General features: G+C 45.2%; 1 protein-coding gene and 2 long non-coding RNA genes across 4 annotated transcripts in view; 1 reads left to right on the plus strand and 2 right to left on the minus strand.

The window, feature by feature from the left end:
• The window catches only part of LOC114013567 (uncharacterized), a 49442-nt gene extending 40828 nt beyond the window's left edge, over positions 1-8614 (minus strand). For both annotated transcript variants that reach the window (XR_003556612.2, XR_008748782.1), the window contains exons 1-2: positions 8185-8614; positions 6596-6704 (exon numbers count right to left, since the gene is read on the minus strand). This is a non-coding gene — a long non-coding RNA (uncharacterized LOC114013567). The remainder of the gene's footprint in view (positions 1-6595; positions 6705-8184) is intronic.
• Positions 4383-13902, plus strand: ARRDC4 (arrestin domain containing 4). Its single transcript, XM_055814142.1, has 8 exons — positions 4383-4980; positions 6265-6331; positions 6625-6772; positions 8594-8696; positions 9414-9670; positions 10247-10409; positions 10946-11100; positions 11219-13902. The coding sequence occupies exons 1-8, from the start codon at positions 4635-4637 to the stop codon at positions 11273-11275; spliced, it is 1296 nt and encodes a 431-aa protein (XP_055670117.1). The 5' UTR covers positions 4383-4634; the 3' UTR covers positions 11276-13902.
• An 84-nt stretch (positions 13903-13986) lies between these two features.
• Positions 13987-26722, minus strand: part of LOC114013569 (uncharacterized) — an 83298-nt gene continuing 70562 nt past the window's right edge. The window contains exons 3-4 of the long non-coding RNA XR_003556616.2: positions 14372-14565; positions 13987-14275 (exon numbers count right to left, since the gene is read on the minus strand). This is a non-coding gene — a long non-coding RNA (uncharacterized LOC114013569). The remainder of the gene's footprint in view (positions 14276-14371; positions 14566-26722) is intronic.

Raw genomic sequence — 26722 nt, forward strand, 5'->3', positions numbered from 1 at the left:
ACCTAGTCTGCCCCTCCTCTGCCTCAGATTTCCTACGGTGGCTGTCCTACTGCCATTTGTGATTTTCCATTTCCAGACATAACCTTGTATTAGGATTGGTCTTTGACCTTCTAGACAATTGCGCTTTGTCTGACAGGCTGTGTGAACAAACACCTGCCGAGATAAAGCGTGCACCCTTAGATTCCTGGGCCAATATCTCAGTATTTGCTTTTTTCAACATACCACATACAACATGATTCTTAAAAATATGCTTACTGGTGCTTTACACATTGGCAGTAATGACATATCAGGCTAGCTGGGCACTGTGTTTGCAGCAGCACTTGGAAAAGCGTCTCTGGCTCCTTGCAATGTCCTATCTGTAAAGGTCATTTAATTGTCTAAGAAAAATTTGGCTGGCCTTTCAATTACTGGTAATAGAATAAAAGCAATAAAAGACTGTACGTGACAGCAAGCACCACCAATACCAATTCTTCGCCTCCTTATGCTGACTGGGAGCGCCAGGGAGAATTCACACGCTGCTCCAGGGCTGCATTTTTGGTGCTGATAAAGGAGCTCACTAGTAAAAGGCCAAGAACCAGGGAAAGAAAGGAATCGTCTCCCATCTCTCCCTGTCCTGACTCCATAAACAAACCCAGAAAGAAGAGTTCTGAGTATCTTGAAAAAAGGCCCTATATTCTGAGGGCTTTTGTGGAACTTAAAGAGCCCATAATACCTGCTTTCAGGGGTAAATATTGCTCTCAACCAACTGCATTCTAACATCTGTCAGGCTCGCTGAGACAGTTGAAACTATGTACAGATAAAGGACGAGGCATATGGGCAAATCCTCCCTACCGTGCAGAGAGAAGATCAGCATGGAGTTTACACACTGTCCAGTGCCTCTGTGAGGCCTTCATTCAAGCAGAGCCTACCTCATGGCTCTTCCACTGAGCTCAGCTGCAGCTCAGTCACTGTTGTTTTGCCCGTCGTGTTTGGTACTGGATAAGAGAGACACTTTGAACGGATGTTACAGTACAGCAATCTCAAATCCGCAGTTTGTAAATCAGCTGTTAGCAGCTCTCATAAACACTTCTCAAAGTCCTCCTCCAACAGGAGAAATAGCTGTTCATTCTCTAAACTGTCAGGGTATTGATTAAGATCAGAAAGGCTCAGTTGGCAAACTCCTGGTGTTGGTGCCTGGCTCATGATTAAGAGCTCTGTCTCAGTTCCCTTCAAGCAGGAAGAGGACAGCAAATACTGATCAAGTTTTTCACTTCCTCCCCAGTCACAGCTCAGATCCCTGAAAAATAAGAGATCTTCTTGGCAGAGGTCGCTGTTGCTAACACCACTTCCTATCTTGTATCTTTCATGAAAATGGTTATTTACGTATCAGGTGTCCTTCCTGTTGTGGAAACTTGGAATGTACACAATACTTTCAAAAACTCTTCTGGCAGGTTGAAGCCCTGATAGCCTATTTTCAATATGTGCACTGAAACGAGCAGCTCCATCTGAATTCAGTGATCTGACCACAGCAGTCATTTCCAAATTAACCAGCAAAGCTCGGATATTAGCAGCTGCTGTAGGAAAATGTTCACCAAGTTCTTTCATTTCAAGGTAAGTCTGTGATTACTGCTAGAGCTGTTCGCAGCTATTGTGGATACTCTCAAGTGAAACCCTTCTTTGTGTAGTCTTAACTCTTACAGGCTAACTTGTGCATTAACTAACTGTTCAGGCAGCTCTTTCTCTACGTAGTCCTGAATAAAGTGGCAAAATAAGTGAAATGAAAATATAATCAAACATGTTCATGTATCTCTTGCTCTTTCACACATACACCCCCACACAAACATCCAGTCACACACATAACACCCACAATGTCTGAGTGTTCAACTTCTGTTCCTTCCTTCCGGCTTATCTGAGACTAAAATAGTGCTGTGGTGATTTCCACACTACAACTTCACCATGTTGGTCAGTCAAAATGACTCATACACGAGGAAATATTCTCAAGCTGAGTGGATAAGAAACCTATCGCTCCATGATGATTTCAACAAATTCTGGCCTTTGAATCCTGCTGGGAAAAAAGTATATTAAAGGGTAAACAAACACCTGGAACAAGTATCATCTGACTGCAACAGAATGTTCCTATTAACTGTGTCCTCTATGGGCTAATTGTTTGAGTTATTCAAGCCTCCTAACTCTCACTAATTCTGTATAATGTTTTGTTTCATGAGAAATTGCTCATGTTTATTCATTTCCCTATCTAGCTCGCTTGCACTTGCAAAGAATAAACAGGAGGCAACGTTTGAACAGTCACATGATACCCGTAAGAGAATTAGTTACTTTTATATAGGATCTAATTCATGCAGGAAAAAAGGGAAGGTGTGGGATTTTGGTTTGTGGGGTTTTTTTATGCTTCCAAAATCAGTGGCAAGAAATTGCATACACACATTGTACCTAAGCAAATTTAGCAAATAAGTAAATATTCAGTACACACATCCAAGCACCTTCAGCTGACTACAAAACTAACCTGATGCTTGCTAATGTAAAAAACTGGATATAAGGGAAAGATTTGTGCAAAACTAGACATTCAAGCTGTATTAGTGTAGTTCAACTAAAAAATAAAAAAGGTAGCGTAATTTTATATACCACAATCCCCACTTATAATGCAACGCTTCCAGTTTCTATAAAAACTGTTTCAAAAAGCACAAAGGGATATGATTATCCAAAAATTCTTTAAATATTCAAAACAACCATCATAGGATTATTTTCTCGAGTTACATAATTCTCCATCACGAGCTGGTGAACCATGGGCAAGGGTACGAATAAAGCCTATGAATTCACCCCATCTGTTACCACATTACTCTTCCCTCATGTTATTATTAACACAAAGGTGTACATTAGTCAAGAAAAGGTATTTAAAAGGCCTACCTCATTCTCAGCAAGGACAAGCTCTTCATCACAGAAGTAACTCTAAATACAAGCCTCCGTTTCGTGGGACAAGCATATCACAAATGTATGCCAGGGATTCTGAGAAAGCTTGCGTTACCTTGTCAGTTATTTAAAAGCCAAGGCTCTGAGTCGGGAAGACATCTTTTGCTAATTTCAGTAATTAGCTGAGTCAGCTGGGAAACACCAGGCTGGTGTTTTTCAGTGCTCCAGAGGGATGGAGGAATGCAGGAAGATGCAGCTGTCAGAAGCTTCAAGCAGGCAGGTGACTTGGACCGGGAAATGACTCCTTCATTACCAATGGAAATGCTGGCAGATCATTCACCATATGCACCTTCAGGAAGATGCACTACTACCAACTCAGGCAATCATAAAGTATGAGACTTCATAGGACAAAATTAATTTTAGTATCTGTCCAGCATATGCAAAGCATTTTGTTTTGTAACATGTATTGTGTTGGCTGGGACTGGGGCACGTGCTGTAGCAGCCTCACCTCTGTTGGGCAGATGGACCTGGCTGTACTCCTCTACCAACACAGACATATTTGCCACTTGCTATAGATGCTGGGGGGTTTTCCCAAATTTGTACTTCTAAAATACTGAAAATAATAGCAAACTTTACATTTATTCTAGTGGATAAATCTTTCAAGCATTACCTATAGATCATTTATATGGAAAGGTTTATGCCATGCCGCTCGGGCATTAACAGCGCGCAGCTGTGTATCCATCCAGCTATCCAGTAACAAAACAGGGGTTTGCAGAAACAAGCTCTTGAACCAGGGCACTTCTACATTTACAAAGTGCAGAAGCAGCCAGTATCTGTGCGGAGAGGGAGGTGTCCAGGTGATCCAGGATGGCTCATTCACAGACCGAACCCTTCACCGCCTGCTTGCCAGTGGGGCGGGCAAGGGGCTCCCGCCGGTAGTACAGCGCTCCTGAGGTAACCCTGGGCAAAGCTGGGAGAAACAGCAGCACCGCAATGTTTCACATCCCCAGCCAGCCCGGCTGTCTGCAAGGAGCATCTGGGACTGAATGCAACGCGGCGACCAGGCCGGCGCTTGCTCCCTCGGCGCCATGATGGGAGACGATGCTCACCGAGGCGCCAAGGCCTTCCCACAGCGTAGGGCCCACCGCCCTGCAGAGACTGCAGCCTGGCGGTAGGGCTGAGCAGGCAAGACCCCCGGAGGGCCCCGCTGCCCAGGCTCGCCCCTGAGGGACCCCGCTGCCCGGGTTCTCAGCGGGAGGACAAGGAGCGACCCCGGCCTGGCTTCGCCTCACCACCCCTCGCCGCCCCGCCCCGCGCCGCCCCGCCCCGCGCGGCTCCCTGGCCCCGCCCCTCCGTCCTGCCCCGCCCCTTCGCTGCCTGTTTACCCACAGGCTGTGCACGTGGTAGCTGTGCCGTGCCATTGGCCCTCTCGTCAGGTACCTGCGGCCACTCTGCCAATCAGAGCGCTGTCCACGCGCGGCCACCCGTACCCGATTGGCTCCGCCGCGGTGATCACGCAGCGTGACGCGCTCAGAGCGTGCACACGCCGAGGAACCAATGAGGAGGGGGCCCCGGGGCAGCCCGCGGCGAATGGCTGGGTGAGGAGCTGAGGAGCGGCCAATGAGAAGCGGGCCGGGGCGGGACTATCCGCTGCGGGCGCTGGCGCAGACGGGCAGGTTTTAAAGCAACCGTGGACGGCGGCCGCAGGCTTCCCCCGCAGCCGGGGAGCGATGGCGGCGGCCGGGCCGGGCCTGGGCCCCGGGGCCGGCGGGACGGTGAAGACGCTGGCCCTGGTGCTGGAGGACGAGGCCCGGCGCGGCGGCGGCGGCGGCTACTGCAGCGGGGACACGGTGTCGGGCCAGGTGCTGCTGGAGCTGGCGGGCCCGCTGCCGCTTCGCGGGCTGCGCCTGGAGGCCGCCGGCCGGGCCCGCGTCGCTTGGAGCGAGAGCTCGGGCGCCGTCCCCGGGGCGGGAACCTGGGGGGCGGCGGTGCGGGCGCCGGGGCCGGGGCCGCGGCGGGAGGCGGAGGTGCGGTACCTGGACATCCGGCAGAGCCTGCTGCGGGACCCGCCCGAAGGTGAGGGGCGGCCGCGACGGGGGGAGCGGGGACCGCGGCGGGGGGGTGCCTGGCGGCCGCCCTGTGAGAGCCGGCGGGACCGCCTGCCGCCGCCGCGGGGTGAGACCGGGGGGGCGCGGGCGCCTCCTGCGCGGGGGAGGGCTCCGGGGCCGAGTGCCCCTGCTCCCCGGGGCGGCGGAGGGGCCGGGGGCACCCGCCGCGGGAAGGCGGCCGCCTCCTACTCCCGGGGGCGGGGGAGGGGGGGCGAGGGTTGAAGCGCCCTCCCGGGGGGGAGCCGGCACCGCAGCGTGAGGCCTGGGTAGGCGCCCTGTCGGCGGGGACGGGCACACCTCCGGCTGCTGCGGCTGCAGCCTCCACCGGTGCGCCCGGAGGGGCTTGCTGCAACTTCGCCGAGTCACTGGGTTCTTCCCATAAACGGCTGGAAAATGCGGAACAAGGCTGGCAGCAAGCGGGTGGCGCTCTGCCTGTCCGACGCTCCGTGTCGGCTGCCGGCGGGGGTTTGGCTGCCCTGGGAGCCACGGGCAGGGGTTTGGCTGCCCTGGGAGCCACGGGCGGGGGTTTGGCTGCCCTGGGAGCCACGGGCGGGGGTTACACCCCCGGCGCCTTCGTGGTCGCGGGGCTCTGTCCCCAGCGTCTGTGGAGCTGCCCGTGGAAGGCACGAGAAGCGGCGGCTCCTCCTGCAGCGGGTTCGGAAAGCGGGGGCAGCCCTTCGTTGCCTGGGTCTCTAGCTGGCGGTTTAGTCACTCGGACGCTGCAGCACTGTGGCTGCATTGGAAAATAAAAAGGAAATGGTGTTTTGTTCTGGAAGGGTGAAACGCATCTCAGGTTTATCTGCAGGAAAAGTAAATGTAGGCCTTTTTAAAATTGTGTAACAGGAGGCCCTCTATGAATATGTCGAGTACGTATATTAATAGCAATTAATAATGCTGACCTTTTTAGCACAAAAATTGGTTAAATTGCTAATTGAAAAAGTAGATTAATGGCTGCCCTGGGAAAAGGAAAAGAAACTTAGTTTATGCTTTCCAGAAGCCATTTTGGATTAGAAATTGGCCAGAGTCCTGAACTGAAACTCAAGGTCTCCGTGTTTCCTTGATTTTTTCATTGAAATTGCATCCCAGCATAAATAAAGCATGGGCTCCAATCCAGAACCCACTGGGATCAATAAAAACTTCTCCTAGTCCCCTGCATCTGGGTGTTTTTATACATAAATAATTTATAAAAGCATCTGCTTTGTTCTTCTATTTATGGAATAACTAAAACATACTACTCATTTTTATCCTACAGGTGAGGAAAGCTTAATTCTTCTAGATGGAAGACATGAATTTCCGTTCAGCTTTCAACTCCCTCAAGAGTAAGTTAAATAATCCAGTCTGAATGGATTGTGCTGGACACTGCTCTTTGTGGAACATTAACGTAATGTAACTGGACTTGTGGGTGTTGGTTTTTTTAATATCAAACAGATAGGTCAGCATTATATGTTTGTCTTAATCAGCCAGCACATAGACATGCCTTGTTCGCTCTGGTTTCCCTAAGGCCCTAAAAGTACCAGCTGTAAATTGGTAAACATTTATGTACACAGGAAGCATTGATGTTTGGAACTGAATTATAAACTTACGGTAATGCTTTCATGACGGCTTGTTTCAGACCTCTGGTGACCTCTTTTACTGGGAAGTACGGCAGTATCCAATACTACGTGAAAGCAGTTCTGGAGAGGCCTGCAGCACCTGATCAAAGTGTACAGACAGAGCTTCAGGTCATTAGCCATATCGACGTCAGCTCACCAGCTTTATTGGTAAGAGGGTCCTCCACTACTCCCCCCTTTAAAGCCAGCTGCAAAAAAATCATTTCCAAGAAGCATTCACATCCAGCCATAACCATTTCCATGTTATTCTGGAGTGTCATTTTCTGACTTCTGAAAGCATATAAGCTCCCTAAGCTTTTCTCTATAAATAGATGATCTTAGGTTGTGTGAATAGCAAACAGAGTGGCTTTTTTTAATACCATTGATTACATTCCTGCTGGCAGAGATGCTCTTGCCAAAAAGTTGTGCAGGCTTCAGATGCATAAATAAGGCTTAATAATAATAATGCACAAGCCTAAAGTAGTTACTCTTACCAGAGCAACTACATTCACAGGGCTGCAGTGTCCTAAACTCTACAATAATAGTAGGTTGAGGAACAGTAATTATAGAAGAGTATTAATCATGCCCAGCTTGTCATTTATGCTCTGGCCATTATGTTACGTATCCTTCCATTTTGCATGTCGTTTTCTAACATTTAAGTGTGTGCATGCAGCTGCTTCAGAGATCTTTTCAGTTATTTCCTTATGACAGATTTGGCCACATTAAAGCATTGAGTTTCTAATAATCACTAGAAATACTGTAGAGTAGTAAGAAAGATCAGGCATTAAGTAATGAGAAAATAGGCAAGATGGAAGCTAATGAGCTGGATTCTTTTATCTCAACCCATATTATGAAAATAATATAAAATTATACCTTGCACTTTCATGATAGCAACTGGATCTAAATGGTTATCATTTAAATATGAATGAGTAATTTCTATTTTATTTAAAATCCTAGGATAATTTTAACATTTCATCATGATGTGAACATAGCTAAGAGATGTTTTGAACAGGGCTTTTTTCCTCTTTATATGCTTACATTTTAATCTTTCTCTCTAGAAAGAACTTAGAGAAGTATTTTGGCAGTGGCATCTGTAAGCAGAATAGTCTTTAATATTCAGCAGCGTGTGTTAAAAGAGTATGGAGACAGCACATCCAGATACTGCAAGGATGAAGTAGACCATAGATAATTGCATGGGAGAGGGCTGTGGGGCACATACTGTAGGCAGCATCTATCTTAATTCATTCCAAGGCTAGCACCAAAAAAGTGCAAACCACAAATCTTAGACTTTATAATGGTACTGACTGGGCCTAGTAAATTGTTTTAAGTAGCTTGAATCCTGGCTTGGACCTTTGATGCGTACTTGTGTATGTTGTAAGTTTATTCTAATGAAAACTTAACAGTAGACAGTGTAAATGTCATCTAATGTGACAGCCTTCTGCGAATAATTAAGACAGTTTTTGTCATGAGCCTAAATTTTTTGGGGGTTGTGTGGCTTGCAAGTTATGAAGATGCATCACTTTAACGCAGCGTGTGTACATTTATCCTTTCTTATGAAGGATACAAAGGTAAAAACAGTTTACCTGCTTAACTATTAGTTGGTTGCAGATGAAACAAATTCTGCATTCTTCCGCACTGAGGGGTGTGGGCATAAATACTGCAGTACTCCGTCAGACCTTTAAAAAAATCACACGTATAAAATTTGCTATTCAGTCTTTTTGAAGACAGATTACATTCAAACGCAGATTGGTCTCTGTGTTACCTAGTTCATAGGTATGATGCAGACTGGGATTTTAAAACAGCTGTATGATCAGCTAGCCAAACCTTGGTTCCATTTTACGTCATGGCAAAACTCCAGTTGCATGGAGTAATACAGTGATTCAAATGAAGTGGATTTTAGAGCTAGATTGCAATGACTGATACGCATAACATTAAACTGCAACTGATTGATAGCTTTATGACATAAAATGAAAAATACTCTATATTTTATAGACACCTGTTCTAAGAAGTCAGGAGAAGATGGTTGGCTGTTGGTTTTTCACCTCTGGGCCAGTGTCTCTCAGTGCCAAAATTGAGAGGAAGGGATACTGTAATGGTAAGAGTAGTTACCTTGAAAATGTGACTGTTAAGCATCTAATAGGTTTTTTTTTTAATCTCTCTGAAGCCAACACTTTATAGTTGAAAGAATAGTTCCATTTAGTAGGTAGTAAATTGAGATCTATATGAACTTGCTTTAACAAAAATAATCTTGCCTTTCCCCTCACTCCCCCCTTGGGAATATAAATTGAAAGGAAGTCCTGTTAGTCAGTAATCTTAATGAAAAGCCATGTACATTTGAGTATAAAGAACAACAAAATGTTTTTATTTGGGATAAAATACTTAATTGGGGATGTAATCAGGTTTTTATGTCCTGTTTGTGTAGGCTTACACTTCTGTAAGAATGAGCTTTAGCAGCTTCTTTGTCATCTTGGTAACATTAGATACATTGAGGAAATAAAACATTCTGAAATTCAGTTAGTACTATATAAAAGGAAGATTGGCATGTAATTTGCAAATAAAGCTTTTATAGCTTGTTCATATTATGCTTAATGTTTCAAAATGAATCATTATTTATACGTAAAATATAGTAGGTGGCTATAATTCTGTCTGGATACCACTCTGGGGAAAAAACCCAACTACCTAGCTTGAGGAAACTAACAAGCACTGTTCTCATAACATTGCAGATGATGTACATGCTGCGTAACATGCTTTGATACTCCCAGAGGAAAGTTGGTAAATACAAATTATTCATTGAACTTTTTCTGTCTTTAAGGGGAAGCCATACCAATCTATGCAGAAATTGAGAACTGCTCTTCTCGTTTGATTGTTCCAAAAGCTGCCATTTTCCAAACACAAACTTACCTGGCCAGTGGGAAGACAAAAACTTTCCGACAGATGGTTGCCAATGTCCGAGGAAACCATATTGCCTCTGGGAGTACAGATACCTGGAATGGGAAAACTCTGAAAATCCCACCTGTATCCCCCTCTATACTTGACTGCTGTATTATTAGAGTAGAATATTCATTAGCTGTAAGTATGGATTTTTATTACAAATGTACATATTCTAGACTACTACGTTGAGTTGGGAACAGAAGAATTTTCTCTACTGAGCAGCTATTAGATTTTAAATTTGAGAACAAGAAATATAAATAAATGCCACATATCGTATGAGAGGCTGTAGATCATTAGGCGATTCTGAAATAGAGACATAGGAATAATGGAGACAATGGAAAAACGTTTCTGAGGAGGAAGCAGCTTAATTTTAGACCTGCAGAGGTTATTAGGGGAAAGTAGTTCAAGCTGAATGGGTTCCTTTAGTGACTCTTGTCAGAAATGGAAAGATGGGACTGAAAATCAAGTGCATAATTATTTTTGTCAAACTGTTTTGTATTTTTTCAATCTTATCTAGAGACAAGGTATGGAAAGGGGGAGGTTGCTGGAAAATACGGAAAGGTGCCAGGAGTATTAGCTAAACATACCTGGGATGAGAAACCTCCTAACTTTTAGACAAGCTGCAGTATAGGGAGTAGGGTGGCGTCTAGGAGCAGCAATTCAAATGGAGTCTTATGATGTTTTTTTTTCTTTCATTTGTGGGTTGTCACATAGGTGTATATCCATATTCCTGGTGCTAAGAAATTGATGATTGAAATGCCTCTGGTGATTGGCACTATTCCATGTATTGGATTTTCAAGCAGAAACTCCAGCATTACCAGCCAGTTTAGTATGGATATGAGTTGGCTGGCATTGACCATGCCAGAACACCCTGAAGGTAATACTTATTGAACTCGTCGTAATACATCATAGTACTGTCTACAACAGGAGGATAGCAGTGCCCAGTTTAAGGGCGCTTCTAGGGATATAGGCTCATGACTCATGAGAAGTGAGGCATATGAATCTAAGTCAAGAACCAAAAAAAGATTGGTGAGGATACCCCAGCTCCAGCCTTTAAGTCTTTCTTTATCCCTGTCTAATTTCAGCTGAATTTAAAGTAACTAACTTCTGATAGTGGGAATTCTACTTTGGAGGTAGGCACTTTAATCATTACTGAATATACCTTGATACAGCACAGGTTTGTTGCTGGAGTAGCCCTAAAAGCATCTGTAGTGTTCCTGCTGAATCACCCACCTAAGCTTACTAAAAACATAACTCTAGTTACAGTATTTGAGTACAGTGCACTTGATACAATTTGACAATCATACAATATTTAATTAATACAGTCTTCCTGGTCTTGGATACTGTAATACATACTTGTCTTGCTGTGAGTGAATAGTTTGAAATTTGACAGGAGCATCTCTTGTGTTTCAGCACCACCAAATTATGCTGATGTAGTGTCTGAGGAAGAGTTCTCCAGACATGTTCCTGCTTATCCACCACCAATTGACTGTGAGGAACAATTGTGTTGTCCTGTCTTTGCTTACATACAAGAGTTCCGGTTTCAGCCTCCACCTCTTTATTCAGAGGTAAAAAAATAAACAGCAGGTGGTGGTTTTATTGTCGGATGGAAAAAAAAATATCAAAACCCGCATACAGAAATGTAAGCATTATAGGCAGTAATTGTTGCTATTATTCTCTCTGTAGATTGATCCACATCCAACTGATGTAGAAGAAATTCAGCCTGTTTCATTCATGCTCTGAAGAGGATTTGTAAAGAGCATCATTGTGATGAATGTCTTAATCTTTCTGCTGCTTAAGCTGATAGTGCAGCTAAAAAGGAAATGGTTTTCTTTTTCAAAACTTATGTCTGTGTACAAGAAAGGCAAAGGAAAATGGAGAGGGAGGTATGAGCATGTTTGGTGATGGAAAAGAATCTGCTGGATTAGTCTGCACAGAGGATATTGTCGGAGCAGCTGTGCTCAGGATACTTGAGAAGTACCTGAAAACACTGAATGCTTTCTAAAAAGTGGATATACTACATAAAGTACGAGGAGGAGCTGTAAGGATCTTCTGAAGAGAAGAATTTATATTTTGTTCGGAACACTCTGGAAGAATTTACATCGTGATGTTGAGAACTTCTGTAGTAGAACTTGCATAGTAGAGCAGAACGTGGGGTAAGAAAACATTTCCAAAAGATTCCAGTGTTCAAGGGGCTTCAGTTTTGCACTGTCTGCATCCAAAAAAGGAACACTACTAAATGTGAAGTCTTCGCTCTAGGTTAACTTTGTATTTCATGAGAACCTGCTCTTCTAACAACTGCCAAGCGGTACTATTTCATCATTCATAATGATTCTAAAGACATCATGGCTGACAGAATAGCTATTACGCAATATTATGAAGGCAACCATTTACTGAATGAAAGATGCAAGTATGTAAAAGAGAATTGAACTTTAATAAGAGCTTATGCACTGTGCTTTCTTTCAAGGGATTTCTTAAGGGAATTGTTCTAGCCTCTTCTACTGTGAGTTCTTTTTCTGCATCTTAAGCCTATGGATAGCATGGTAAGGGGAAGCATGGCAAGGGAGAATCCTTTTGCCAGCAGCAGGTATACTCGGCAAAATGGACAATACTTATTTATTCAGAAGCCTTTATAAGCCTACCTCTGTTTTGGATATTTACTTCTGGTCAGATTTTAGGCCAAAATAAAGTCTCGTTAAAGCTCCCGTATACTTCAAGGTTCTAAAAAGGACCCTAAATGGTTTCTGTGGTTAGTGAATGCGATAGGAGTCATAGGGAGAGGTGTAAATATACCCAGAATAGACATAGCTTATAACCGAAGTGAAAGCAGACATCAGGGGAACAAAATCCTCTGGTAATGGCACAAAGCTTTTCATTACTCCTGCATTTTTGTGTAGAGATCTATTGTCAGGGGCTGCACTAGTCATTTGCTATCCATACTGTTTTTTGTTAGTGTGTTTCCTTGTTTGTTTTTGCTGTTTAATTTTGTTTTGGTGCAATATTTTAATGTTTTCTTCCTCAGGTCATTTAGAATAGTGAGAGTTTGTTGCTGCTAAGAGTGAAGGCACAGCATTTTACTTGGCCCTTCTGCTGCCTTCCTTTAAAGTAGAACGTTTGCTTCCTGCCAAGCATTAACTGGAATAAGTAAGCCACCATCAAGAGATCACTTAAAGAAGCAGAAACACAGCATTCTCAGTACACACGTTTACAGTCAAGTCTTTAAACTACAGGGGATTTCAAACTACTAGAACTACTCCATACGTCTTACAGAAGGGTTTGGGGCTAAAATCTGGTGCTTCATGCGGTAAAAACATTGTACTTTCTGATCACTACAAAAATAGTAATTGAGTTTCCTTCATTTCATCAATAACTGCAGTTAAAAAAAGTTTAAATGTTTTTTTACGAAATCTGTCTTCATTTAAGAAGCAGGGATTTTTCTAGAGGCATACTCAGATACATATTTTTAGTCTTTTAGTATGACTTCCTTACATTGTCTTAATTTGTAGCACATAAAGTCACTTTTCCATCAGTGTAAAAGACTTGCTGATTGAGATTCATGTTTCCAAACTGCAGTTATTTTTTTCATTTGCAAGTTTTAAGTATTGTCTTCTATAGCAAAAGCAGCTTTAACCAAAACTTGAGTGCATGTTTTAGAAAGGATATCCTAAAAAATTAGTATTTAACTTCAGTCTGGAGATGTAGCTCTCATGCCTTTCTATTTAAGTGGTGGCATGCCCATACAATCAGTGCAGGATTTTCATTCACATCACCTGGAAAGGGAACAAGCATATTTTCCTTAAACAGATACCATTATAGTTACTTGAAAAGTAATGTGGCTGTGTATTAACTTGCATGTTAAGAATTCAGAATACTAGCTTGAAGAACATTAGGTGCTTTTTTGGACTGTAATACCCAATAGGTGATGTGTGCTACCTGGTATAATAAGGGTCAAGCAAACGAGCATGAAGGGTAAAGATGTGCTTTCCCCACCCCCCCAAAAAAAAAAAATATCTTTGAGTTGTTTGTTATTGTTTGCAGATAAACTGTGGCCTTAGATTTTTTGCTGCAAAAAAGACAAATAGAATGTGTTTCTTAGGAAGCACACGTGGCCCTTCAAAGGAGGGGTGAAAACAAGATTAAATTCTGCTCTCTGACACTTGGCTTAGTGCAGAAATTGATCCTTAAAATAATTACTGTTTGCACAATAATAAGTTCAATATGCAGGGGCTTTGTTTTTTTAACTGTGAAACAGTTTAAAAAAGACAAAATTAAAAAAAAAAAACTTGCTGTTTAACATACAGGAACATGATTGTATTTTGTACTAATGAATGAGCCCCATGGGTTCTTTGTTAATAAAAGTGTCAAACCTACATAGTACCGGTTCATCTCTGTTTTGGTCTCTCTAAGACAAATAGCTGCGATGTCAAGAAATACCTGCATTCTACCAGCTCGGAACACATAGGTTGCTTAATTCTTATCTGGGAGCTTTGCCTTCATCTGTCACTGCTTTAGTTCCCTGAACTATACATAACCAAGAACTGGGAAAATTCATCAAACCTGGCCTGTTCCCACCTATAGTTAATATATAATATTCGGGACTTAATTGTGGATATCATTACCTATAATGATTGAAGTGGCAGGATGTGTGCTCCAACTGCATTTCTCATCTCGTGTATTAATCTTACAGTGTATTTTATTGTGTTTCCTTTAGACATTATGATCTTTACTACGTAGTTCATTGGTCTAAATATATCAGACATAGTACAGAATGACTGTAAAGCAGAGTATCTCGTACCATGGGAAAGCAAATGACAAAATGATGTCTACCACATAGCTTACCTGAGTCACAAATGAGATGATGAAATCTCTGTCAGGGTCCTGCTCCTTAAAGATCTGAGGAACAACAAATGGAACAGTTGATTTCTTGTTTCCACTTTTGAGGGAAGACTGCAAACCTCTCCTTGGAAAATACAGGTGGAGATGCTGTTCAGGATCACATGCTCAAGCACCGGAGCTTGCAGAAAGGGTCATGACTAGAAAGGAAAACGCAAAACCTCAAATTCTGGTCTTAATTTCTAAAATGCCTTCTACTACATAATCCTAAAATATCCTAAGTTCACAGCAGCAATTCCACTTCATCCACTGTTAAGTTTTATAGGGGACTATTTCTGTTGACGCACTTGTCTATTAACATATGTTCAGTGTTTAAACAGGGAGTAAATTATGTGCTCTGCCATACAGGGATAGAGCAGATACTGCAGGCTTGTGTTTGCAGCTCTGATACTTCTGATGTTCGCATGGGAACACACAATTCACATACAGAGTAAGAGAGATCATTTAACAACTCCTGGGACGTGTTCCAAACTATCAAAATAACATGTTCCATTACTCCACCACCCAATTTTAACGGTAACTCATTTTGTAAAATCTCTACTATATTTGTATACGTATCAATAAAGAAGTGTTTGGAGAGCACAGTTTGCAGACAAAGTTGATTTAAAGATAACCAATTGCTTTACTACCCCAAAACCACCAAAAAGCAGAAATGCCTGCTTTCTAGTAAAATTCTGATTTTCAGTACTCTCCTTAGGGTAGTAAATGAGCACAGGGACATAGAAACCAGGTACCGAACTGCTGTGTTGTCTAAAGCTGAGTTTATAGTATGTTAGTATCAATATGGATAGTACAGGTTACTGCACAAAGTAGATTAAAGAACTATGATGAACCCAGTCATTCAATTTTAATACTAAAATTTTATATGTGGCATAGACAGGATGACAGTCTCATTCCAAATTATGTAGTGGCCGTAATTTCTAAACAATTAATATGAAATGATAATACACCAAAGCTGTACTAGACCATCACGTTACTGGCATTTCTGGACAGCTGACTAATAATGATAAGTCAAAATCCCGCAAAGCACAGTTTTACATGGAATACAAAAAGGCAACTCGAGCAGGACTTTCCTAGGGTAGCTGCTCATGCCAGCAACATGCCGTGGGCTGCCTTAGTTACACAGGGCATACTCCATCTGATTAAGTACGACTGTATTGCTGATAAATCTCTGAGCACCCATCCCTTCAAAAGAAAAGAGAAAATCCTTCTTAGTTTGGGCTTACATTCAACCATCTGGCTGCCTGTAGGGTGAGGAGAACATGAAACGTAAGGTGAAAGTGGGAGCAAGTGCTGGTGCTTGACAGACACCTACAAATTGATTGCCTCAATCTGAAGAATGCAGAGCAGCCCAAAATACTTCTATACAAATGCACAAGATAGTTGCTGTGTCAATTGGTGGCCGAGTTTCTTCTTATTTGTGATCTCAAATAACAAGCAGCCTTGGTCAGATTTGGATACCCAGTTAGGTCAGTTATATTTTCACTTGGCGCTCAGCAGCTGTGGCAACCGAACATCAAGCATCACCCAAACATCAGACCAGCCGTTCCGCTTTGCCTCTCGCTTTACTCAGCGTCCCAGACCTTTGCGGGCAGCCTTGCCCTGCTCTCCACTCTCCAGCAAAACTGCTCATTGATGCTCTGCTTACAGCCTCAGACTGGGGCGGCAGTCTCTGCGGGTTCACGCAGATGGGGAGAGCAGCGTGGAGACGTTTCTAGTCTTACTAAATAGAATGAGAACAGAGGTAAAAACAATAGGCAGTCGTCAGTGTGGGGGCTGTGGGATGGAAGGTGGACGAGTGGGGAAATGGGGTAGGTATGGAAAGGAGAAGTGGTTGGTGTCAGGCAGAGGACACTGACCCAGCAGCGAGCACTCCTCTGGGAGGGTATTTAACCTGAACATCAAAAACAACCACTCACCCCCGGCTCCTTTCTTTTACTGGCAGGACTTGGTACCAGACGCGGTGACACACAATGTGCGCAGACAGGATGCAGATATTTCAGCTAAACCCAGCCAAACATTTGTGGCTATGAAAACCTCATTGTTTTACAGTGCCTTGGAAGAGCATCAGCCTCCCCATAAATAAGGCGCTGGGCACAGAGGGAGGTGGCTTGCCACCGACGGTTACAGACAACAACAGGAGGTGATTGTACCTGTATTTCAGTGCCCAGTTGTGTGGTATTTATATACACGCACAAAGACTTTTCCAAAAATGAGGAGCATATCTTGCATACATATAATAGCAACTTCTTACAAATTAACTTCAGCAGCTGAGACTGTAATTGTGACCCGACCTTCTGTCGTACACGTCTTCAGGTCAGACCTTGCAGCACCGTGTGCTGTGCACAGCGGTACCGCAGTTTTGGGGAACACGAACGCACACTTCCCTCAGCTCTGCTTCAGGGAGAATGGAAGAGCAGGTGTAAGAGCTGATGGTGGGAAATGAAGCACGGGCAACAGGGGAGTATTTTGACTGCAGTCTTAAACAGGATCGTTCACAGCCAGAAAGATCCCAGGTTTCCTAGGCCAGTCCTATCTGATGTCACATCTAGAACCAGGTTATGTCAGTCACAACATATCAGACCGCAGCACGAGGAGAAAGTGCCTATTATTGCTAAACTAATTAGATTAATCAATGCAAGAAAGAGAGGACAAGTGACAAAAAGTTACATTTTCATTTAAATAATTTAAGCCCTGAAGTGCTTTTCTCCTGTCTTAATGTGATGTGACCAATGCACTAGCCCTTAACAGATTATAAAGATCCTAAAATGGAAAATACTCTGCTATCCTGAGTGTGAAAGGGGAACAGAAATGGAAAAGCATTAACTGATCTGACAGATTCTCATACACAGTGTCTTGGAGGCAGAGAGAAACATCTGAGAGGGTTTAGTGTCCATACAGACCTACCAAGTTTAGCATGCTGTGTGCAAGGCTGGTACCACTTGCCCCAACAGCGGCATTTCGGTGTCAGCACATCTCTCCCTCACCCTGAGATCCTCGAGCAGGTTGGCCTGATCCACTACCTATCTGCAATGCAGCAATCAGATCTGCTTAGCACAAGGAAGCAAGATCCGAAAGAAAAGCCGTAACACGAAGGGGCCCTCCCAAGCTGCAGCCAGTCTCTCTCCCATCTCACGGCCCAGAGCAGCTGTGCTGTCATCTGCATGGACGTGAGCTTACACGTGAGGGGCACAACCTGCTCCTCCGACCCCACACAGGAGTCTCGCACATCAGGGGCAAAGAATCTGAGAGGTCTGTTTGCAGGAGGCGTTAAATAGGAAGGTCCCCAGGAAGGGCAGCTTCGCAGGCTTTTCTCATGTGATCCCACCTGCCATCGCTGGGAGAGGACTTTGCACTCATCCAAACAAATTAACAATTCATTTCCAACCCTGACATGAAGATTAACCCTGCCAATTAATTCCTTAATCTCTTGCTGCCGACAAGGCTCACAGTTGCCATGTGGATGCTAGTCCATTGGGGCCTGAAGCAGGGCCATTCTGTTTAATTAACGCTGCGTTCAGGATATGGTGTAGCTGATATTCAAACATATTCTAACTATACAAACCGGAGCTGTATCTTACACTTCACTGATGCGCCAGACAGCGTTTGATGGATAACTCAAAGAGGGCAGAGATTATCTCAACGCTTATGGCAGCTTTTGCTGCACAAAGGAGATACATTAACCCATACAGAGTCATTTAGCCATTGTAAAGTTGCAGGAAATTCTTCTTGGTCCTTTCCACGATAGATGTGATAGCATTACAAGTTCAACAGGATTTAAAGTGGTTTTTAAGATATTTTAGGAAATAGTCAAACTTGATCAGCTGGTGCTGTGACAACAGCAGCCTCCAGCTGAAACACAGGCACACGCTGCATCGAGAAAGGTGTCCACCCAGGTTTCTGGCAGAGAAGTTTCTCTCTTATTTTGCAGGTTTGCGTGCCTGTGACAGACAAAGAAAAGCAGAGAAGCTGGCAGTGAGAGCAAGCAGCGAGCCTGGAGACTTGAGAAGAGCACAGGGAAATCGTTTTCGGGCAAGGCACTGTGTGTATAAAGTGTTTGGATCCACGAGCACAGGCAAAGTCTCACAGTATGCAGCAGCATTCAGAAAAACAGTGTTTTGCACCTTTCCAGGAAGCAGCGAGAAAACAAAACTCCACGAGACTATGTCAGTCGTCTTCCTCCTGCCTAAAATAACTGCCAAGCTGTTGGGTTTTGGCTCGGTGCTGGAGGGAGAAGGAGCAGCCGCACTGCATGGGGAGGCTGCTTCAGGGAAGAGGTTAGACTCCTATCCTGAATTGCCAGGAGCTGGGAAACGTGTGAAATACAATAAAGAGAGAAAGTGATGCTCAGTCACCTCAAGGGCTCTTTGTAAACCAGCTATAACAAATTGGGTCAATTCTCCTTTGTTTCTATAGGTTTTGCCATATATAATTAAAAAGAGACTGCCCATTAAGGTGCTTTACGAAGTTAACTAATACTCAATCAAATCTATGAATAGTATTAAATTAAAGACTACAAAACCTCTCTGGACATATAAACCAGGAAATTGCAGGTACATAAAGTAAGCAAGCAACAAATTTAGTGACTGTTACAATTAGTCTGGCGGGTGGAACAAGTGGAGGTATCGCAGAACTGTAAGGAGCCTATGGATTGTATAAACACCCAACGTAAATGGTGTTTACAGGGAAGCACCAGGAAGGAGGCGGTATGATATACTGGACAGGACGCTCTGCTCCACGTAGAAGCTAGGCAATGTCTGGTTTGGGCGTTTGGTCGGGGTTTTGTTGTTGTTTTTACGTATTGGGGTTCAGTGCTCATTTATACACTGAACTGCTTTAGCCCAGGAAGGGTCAAGGTCACCCTGTTGCAACAGCCAGCCAGGCAGAGTGAAAAATAAAGCCTGGGTTTCCCTGCAGACCTCTGCCCACCAGCTCCTGACAAGGCGAGAGAGACACCTGCCGTCTGTGAGTTATGAAAGGGGAAACAGCATCTGATGCAAAAATTGCATCGACCTGATTGGAACAACCAGTCCACCAGCTGGTACAGGTACAGGTACCCATTTCCAAGGTCACACTAGAGAGTTTTTGTCTTCTTTAGTAGATCCTTTTTTTAAGATGTGCAGTAAAACCAAGAAAGGGTTGAGGACTGGAAGAGTCTGAAGAACAGATCACTATTTACAGAGTGGAGGCATCTTCCAAGACACTCTGCCGTGTTGCTGGAGAATCAAGTCTTCATGTCCCCAGGGTTTGTTTCCGCAGGACTTATCAGAAGGACAAAAAGCTCGCATGATCTGTCGCATGGGCTGTTGCTCATGACGTGGTATTTTGTGCAGGACTCAAGCTGTCCTTGTTGATTCTTGGCAGTGTTTCCATCATTAAGCCGCTTGGTACCGACTCTCACTAGGATTTGGGGCTAGTGGTGTGTATGGCAGAGGGGTAATTTGCTGCGCTCTACAGGATTATTTGGCAATTCCTTGTTTTCTAAAGTTGTCACACTCTTCTAGGCACTTCTACTATAAATAGCTCTTGGGTGGGTGCCAGGTATGTGGTTTCTTCCAGGCAGAAGCCCAAACCAAGCAGTGAAACACTGTACTATCAAACATGGCACACAGCGGTGTGCACTGGTGTGTGGACACAGGGAGAGGGAGGTAAGCTGTTGGTTGTGCACTGCGGGAGTCGGTAGGAAAGCCCAGGCAGTGCTAACAGCACCATCCTGCTCTCTGGTACTCAATTTATGCTTAAAATTATTTAGCAAATGCAACTTTTTCAAAGCCACACCGAACACTGGCGGAGCTCGGAGTCCTGCTCGAACCGCATACGCACAGTCTGCCCCTGCGCTCAGCTGAGCCGCTGTGTCACCTGCAGACACATCAGGACACATCGCAGGCTGAATCCCCCCAGCCCCTCTGCACCCCCCACCTTGCACCAACCTAACACAGAGCAGCTCCATGAGAACTCAGCCTCCCACTTATGCTCAGATCATCTTTAACCAGCAACCGAAGCAATCATTTGCATCTCCTGTCATTAAGCCTTCTGTTTGATCACAGCCAAGCAGCCCTTATGGGGATCTGGCACAGACTCACAATCCAAGCGTGTTGGGAAAATGACTTCAAGGCTATTTAGAGAGGATTCCCATGCCTACAACAGTTCACAGTTCAAGGGGATCCCCATCTCTGCCTGCAACACACACTGTTAAACACATGCTGCCAGAAAATTTTGCTTTGGGAGGGAGGAAGCAGAAGAGAATGGCCTGACAAGAAGTTCAACAACATCAGCCTTGGCCTGGGATGTTTTAATTTAATGAAGGATGGTAACGCAGGATGGAGCAGGCTCAGTTCTTCACTGTCCCCTCCTTCTCTCCCCCATGCACTCTCCATCCATCTCCAGCAGTGCCACTTTTCCCAAGCGTAAGCGTTACCCCCAGGCCTGAGCCGGCAGCGACCCCTGCCACCAAACTGCACCTCCACTGCTCCCTCCCTTACAGAGGGCTGCGCGCCAGCTGCTGTTATCTTGGCTACCTCGCAGCTCCGGTCCCCGAGCAAAGACTGGCTATTCTATTGCCAGCCCTCAATCGCTCACTCCTTCCCTTCCCCCTCACACCTGAACTGCATTGATCTTAAAATCCCTGCACAGAGCAGGGGGTGGCAAAGGAGCCGGAGGAAGGTCGGGAACAAGGCTCCCTGTCCTCGCAACACAGCTCTCCTCGCCAGCTCAACTCACTTGAGCCAACGGTTGAACAAAACCAACAAGGCTGTGTCCCAGTCTCTGCTACGCTAAGTGAGAAGCAATCTTGCCATCGCTGGCACGCGTTCCTGGCTCTCTAGCAGACAGAGCTGGCGGGAAGCGTTGCGGGATGCCAGGAGATGCCCCTTCTTGCTTTGCCCACCCCTGCACCAGCAGCAGGACAACCCTTCTGCCTGGGGTCTGGCACCAGGACGCACAGCTTGCACACTGCGGCGACTGCTCCTGTGCCAACACGTGTTTGAATAATGGTATTGCCAAGCTGAAGCCTGCAGAGACGTTTGCTTTTTGCTCCCATGCACCTCTGGAATGTCTTCTTTTAATTGATCTCACATTTGGGGATTTTCCTAAAATACTTAATGGTTTCATGGCCTTGCTTCCAAGGAGGACTTTTGTTCTCTTTTAAACAGACTTCAGTGCACAGTAATGTCACTTGCTTTCTTGAAGATCTTGGGCTTTCTGGGCTCTAGAAATCCAGATGCTGGCTTTCCTGCTGTCATCCCTTGGCATCCTTTCCTTACTTTCATCTCTTGGCAATGAAATGAAACCAATTTGCGAGAAAATCTACTGCAGACGTTGTCTTCAGCTGAGTGGAAACTCCCAGTTCCTTTTGCTGTCGCTGGCTCAGGAACATTTGTGGTTTCTGGCACATCCCTAACAGGTATGAAACTTGTACAACTGCTGAATCATGGGCTGTGCAGGGACTGACGCAACACACCACGCAGGCAACTTTCAGAGGTGGCCTTTGGCTGAGAATTCACTGGGAGGAGGGAGAGGTGAACACTGAACACCTCCATGGGTATGCAGGCGTGGAGGTACGGGCCACTGGCCAGCAGCAGCCGGGAAGAGGTGGCCCTAACCAGAAAGGGGTGTGTGGCTCATGCGGCTCAGCCCACGGAGGATCGGGCAGAGCTCCTGGGGAGGACGGCTCGTTTGTAATGCTGCTCTTTCCCCGTGTGATGGCTGCAAAGGGGGTAAATGGCATCACACCTGTCTGACAGCCAACAGCAAAGGCAACGCCACTCCTACATACCCAAATACAGACGTGTAACGTCCCATTCTGTCACCCTACGCATCCCCGGTCTCACTTCTAGCAAACTATTAAGGAATATAATTAGAAACGCTCTCTACGATTCTCTAATAGCTGAAAGGACCCACTCCGTGGAAAGCATCTGAAATCAACAGCTGGAAATCCAAGCTGCTTCTCTCTGTGTGTCTTTTAAAGCAGAAGGGAAAAAATTGCTCCAGACAGACCCTGCCATCGCTAGGCAGTGAGAGAACACACTGGGCAGCTCCTCTTCGGAGGCACATGCAAAGATACTTCTACTGAATGAGCAAGGCTGCTGTCTTTTGAAAGGATGGAGGTGTAACACAAAACGATCAGCACCATAACTTCCTGGCCACGGTGATCTGTTGGTAATGGACCGCAAGTATGTGGTGGAGTTTGCATTAGTATAAACAAGCAGCCTAGTAAATTTATGCTGCATTAGTCATGATAATAGCAGTCACGGCCTATTGTAACATAACCAGAATTCATTAGGTGCTTCCCTGTCATCCATATGAGTAATAGTAATAATAACAACAATTAATACTTCAAACACGAACAAGTTCGTCCTGCTCTTTTAAAAGCAAAAATATTGCTGCCCTTATTTTAAGGATGGGAACCTGAGATAAGCTAGGAGGGTGACCTAATCATTGTTATTCTTTGGAGTACAGGATCACTTACAGTGTTTTGGCGCCTGATTCATTTAGGTAATTATTTTTGCGATCCACCCATAAGCAGAACAACAGAGACAAAGATTTGGAAATGGAGAACAGACATAAGACCATGTTGCTTTGTAGGATATTGGATACTCTTCTCATTACCTCTGACTGGTGGCAACAAATGCAGGAGTTTTGGGAAAGAAAGGCAGAATATGATGAGTGACTGCATCCTGCTTAGGTCTTGGCTCCAGACCTAGGGAGCGCCACAAGATTCATGCACATTTTCACTCTACCCTAGAGCTCTTGGTGTCAGGGACAGACACAAAACAGGAGCAAAGATTTTAACACATCTCTGGAATCCAGTCTCTTGGGTCCAGAACCAGCCCTGGTGTCACTGGCTGGATACAATGTGATCTGGAAAGGCGAGAGGGTCACACACCTCGGTTCCCACAACCAGCATGAGGAAACATGTCCCACCAGGCAGAGTCAAGGCAGTCGTTACCAATCACTCCGTACTTCTAGTAAGCCTGTCCTGGAAAACTCTCCAGAAAACTGCTTACCGATCAGTCTTTACTACATCCTGCTTTTTGTGCTGAATCCACCTAATCCACAAGTCTCCTACCACTTTTACTTATGTCACAGTTATTTCAGATAGTAGAAACTTCCGCTTTTAGCTTCAGACACCCAAGCTCAACTTTCTAAGAATAAAGCCTTTATACCAAATACTCCAGACACTCCATAAGCACTACAGTAATCATCATAATACATATCCATCAGTCCTAGAGTCAGTCTACAATCTGTATATATAAGCGTGATTTTCCTGGGGGGTGCAGATGTCAGCGGACTCCTAAATCCCTCTCCTGCTCTGCAGCACCAGAGTGGGACAGGGGACAGGTCAGGAGCTGCACTAGTTCCTGGGTAGTGAAGGAACCATTTCACCCTGTGCCTACGTCAGTCACATTTCAGTAACGCTGGAGGCTGCCAAGCTTGAGAAAACCACAGTGAAGGAGGTACTCGGAAAGCTCTTGACTCAAACCAACTTATCCCTGACTCTGCTGGAAAGGCAATTGCCTCTCACCGCGCCCAGACCTAAGTCAAGATCCCGCCAGGGCGACAGAACGCCGTTCATAGGGATATTCCTCACATGGGCAGTTTCCTCCTCGTGCTAAGCTCAATCATCCTCAAAGGTCACAGCAGAGACCTTTGATGCTGGTGTGTGACAGTAGGAGACAGGCAACAGTTCATGGGAAGATCCACCCTCTCCCAGTCCGCAAATTTTCCCATTCATGCCTATGCCCTTACTTCAGCCTCAGGCTTGGCAGCAGGCAGAGCTGCTTGGCTATCTAAACAGGTGCCACAGGCAGCAGAATGACTGACTTTGGCACATGCTGCTCCAAGATTTGTGCAATCATATCCAGGAGTTTTCAAAGCTTTTGGATTTTGCAAAAGAGTTTGCAAAGCCGCAAAAGGTCTTTGAGACCACAGCCCCTGAAAAGTCAGCTCAGCCGTGTCTCTGTTTCTTGCTTGCGGACAAAAATCTAAAACATCACCACTGCCAGCCACATACGTGCTGAACTGTGGAAGAAGCGGGCTGTTTTCCTCACCTTCCTGCCCTGTTAACTGAACTGGCTGATGTTGAGGGGGATCATGTACTTCCTTTGCAGGTTGGGGCCGGTGGACAGAGTGAGGGAGGACGGTGGATTTGCAGATTTGGTTTGGACATGCAGTCCAGCAATGCCAAGTAAAGAAATCTCGTTGGGTCTGAGCAATGAACATGCCTGACAGAGAGCCATGAGAGGGGAAACCCCAAAGGGAATTAGAAGCACATCCAAACTCCACCAGACTCAAGTAGCTCTTTTCCAGAATCCAACAAGTCCAATCGCTGGTCCCAGAGGTATTCCTGCCCTGACCCTCACTCCATTACATTGTCAGTGTGGCGATTTGCCCCACCGTGCTTTACCTGAGCCAGCTGCTCTGGAGCAAAGGCAGGTGGTACAGACTACGTCTGACTGCAGCACCCTTCCAAGCTTGGGAGCCCACAAGTCTGGCATATCCCCAGTGCTCTACCCACCTCACCTAATTCCCAGGAAGAATCTTCTGATGAAATGGTGGATGCAGCTTCTTGCCACCACATTCAGGTCCCTTAATTCAGGAAAAGACCACTGTATCTCCCTTGTTTCTGTTTTCTCTCTTTCCAGACTACAATCCATCAGTAAGGGTTCGGACAGCAGGGAGAAGTCTGGCATTTCATACAAGAGAGTGTAAAAGAGAGTGTAACGATCTTCCATCCCCAAACCCAGGCCAATCCCCACCTTGACACCCTGTTCACCTTGTTCAGCTATGTCTGGTGACTGACTTGGCTGTAACTTCCATCAGCCATGTTAAAACCAATGCTTCTGGAGGGATTTCTATTTCAAGTTGCACTCAGAAACAGTCCATTATTTGCAGAACTGGTGATAAAGGGGTCGAGTGAACCCTGCCAGCATCCAGATGACAAAGTATTAATATAATACATAAACAGTTATCGTTGCATGGCACCACACACCCTGTCACAGCCTGCAGAGGCCCCTTTTCTCCTCAGCAGCTCTTGCCAACAGCAGACGGCTTTGCTTAGCTCCTGCACTGGGTCTGCCCCAGCGGGAGGCAGTTAATTGTCTCTGCTCCACACACCCATGGCCTGGGTGGCCTTGCTTTGGAGACCAGCTGAATCGAGCTGTGGTTTTGCCACGTAAGGAATATAAAAGAGCAGCCCTGTGCAGCAGGGGACTCTGATGGATCAGATTGAAATAGCAAACTAATGCTGGTCTATCCAGGCCACTAAGAATCAGAAATCAGATTAGGGAGAAGTCACTTACTGCACTGTCCTCCAAGCCAGCATTACTCAGGGGATATAATGGAAGTGGAAGGACTATTAGAAGTGAAATGACCAAACGATGCTAAAACACAGGGTGAAGTCTCCACAAAGGTATACTGTGCAAAGGGTACATGGTTGGGTAAGGACTGAGAGCAGCAACCTTTAATTACCTACAAACATGACACCTCCGTTGCTCACTTCAACTCCAGGAACAGGTAAGGGTGCGATACTGTGCTACATAAAGCTTCAGATATCTATTTTAAATAGTCCAGAACCCAAATCCGCAATCCTTGCAATTCTGCATGTCAAGATCACTCTCCTGCAGGTTCAGCTCACAGCTGATGTGACCCTGCTCCCAACCCTGCCAGCCAGGAGACTCCTCATGAGGGCCACCCATGGCTCCCCATTCAAAACAGAAATCAGCTCCCTGCAGAAGGGCTTTTGCTGTGCCCTTTTATCAAACAATAAGAAAATTCACATGTTCACTTTTTGTGTGTTGGTCTGCCCCAGGTGACAGCACTGGGGCACACAGGGAGCCGGGATATTAGAGGGTCTGGCTCAGCAGCCCACCGGCCTGGTGGGCACCAGTCTCAGATTGGAAAGCATCAGGATAAACAGACTGAGTCCCAGTCAAAGACAACAGGTGCTCACTGTATATAGATAGCTGAACTCCAGAAAAATCCAAAAAACAAGTGAACCGCCAAAGCTCTCCCCACTTTACTATCAGCTCTATTTTGTCTTAGAGTACAGGAGACCGCAAAGCTAATGACCGGAGGGAATAAAACAGAGTTCTTGATCAAAATCCAATCCTATTATTTCCCAGCTTGTAGAACAGAGACAAAACAACATTTAAGTGTCTGTCATTTACTACTGACCTTTGAACAGAAATTTTCTGACAGCCCTTGTTTGTGTTTCCGTTGGCAATGGGCTGTTTCACAGATTGCCGGCTGTGTGCTGCAAACGTGGTGAAGCATATGTGAGCCCACAGAGGTTTCAGT

This window comes from Falco peregrinus, chromosome 1 (assembly GCF_023634155.1).
Source record: "Falco peregrinus isolate bFalPer1 chromosome 1, bFalPer1.pri, whole genome shotgun sequence".
Taxonomy (NCBI): Eukaryota; Metazoa; Chordata; class Aves; order Falconiformes; family Falconidae; genus Falco; species Falco peregrinus.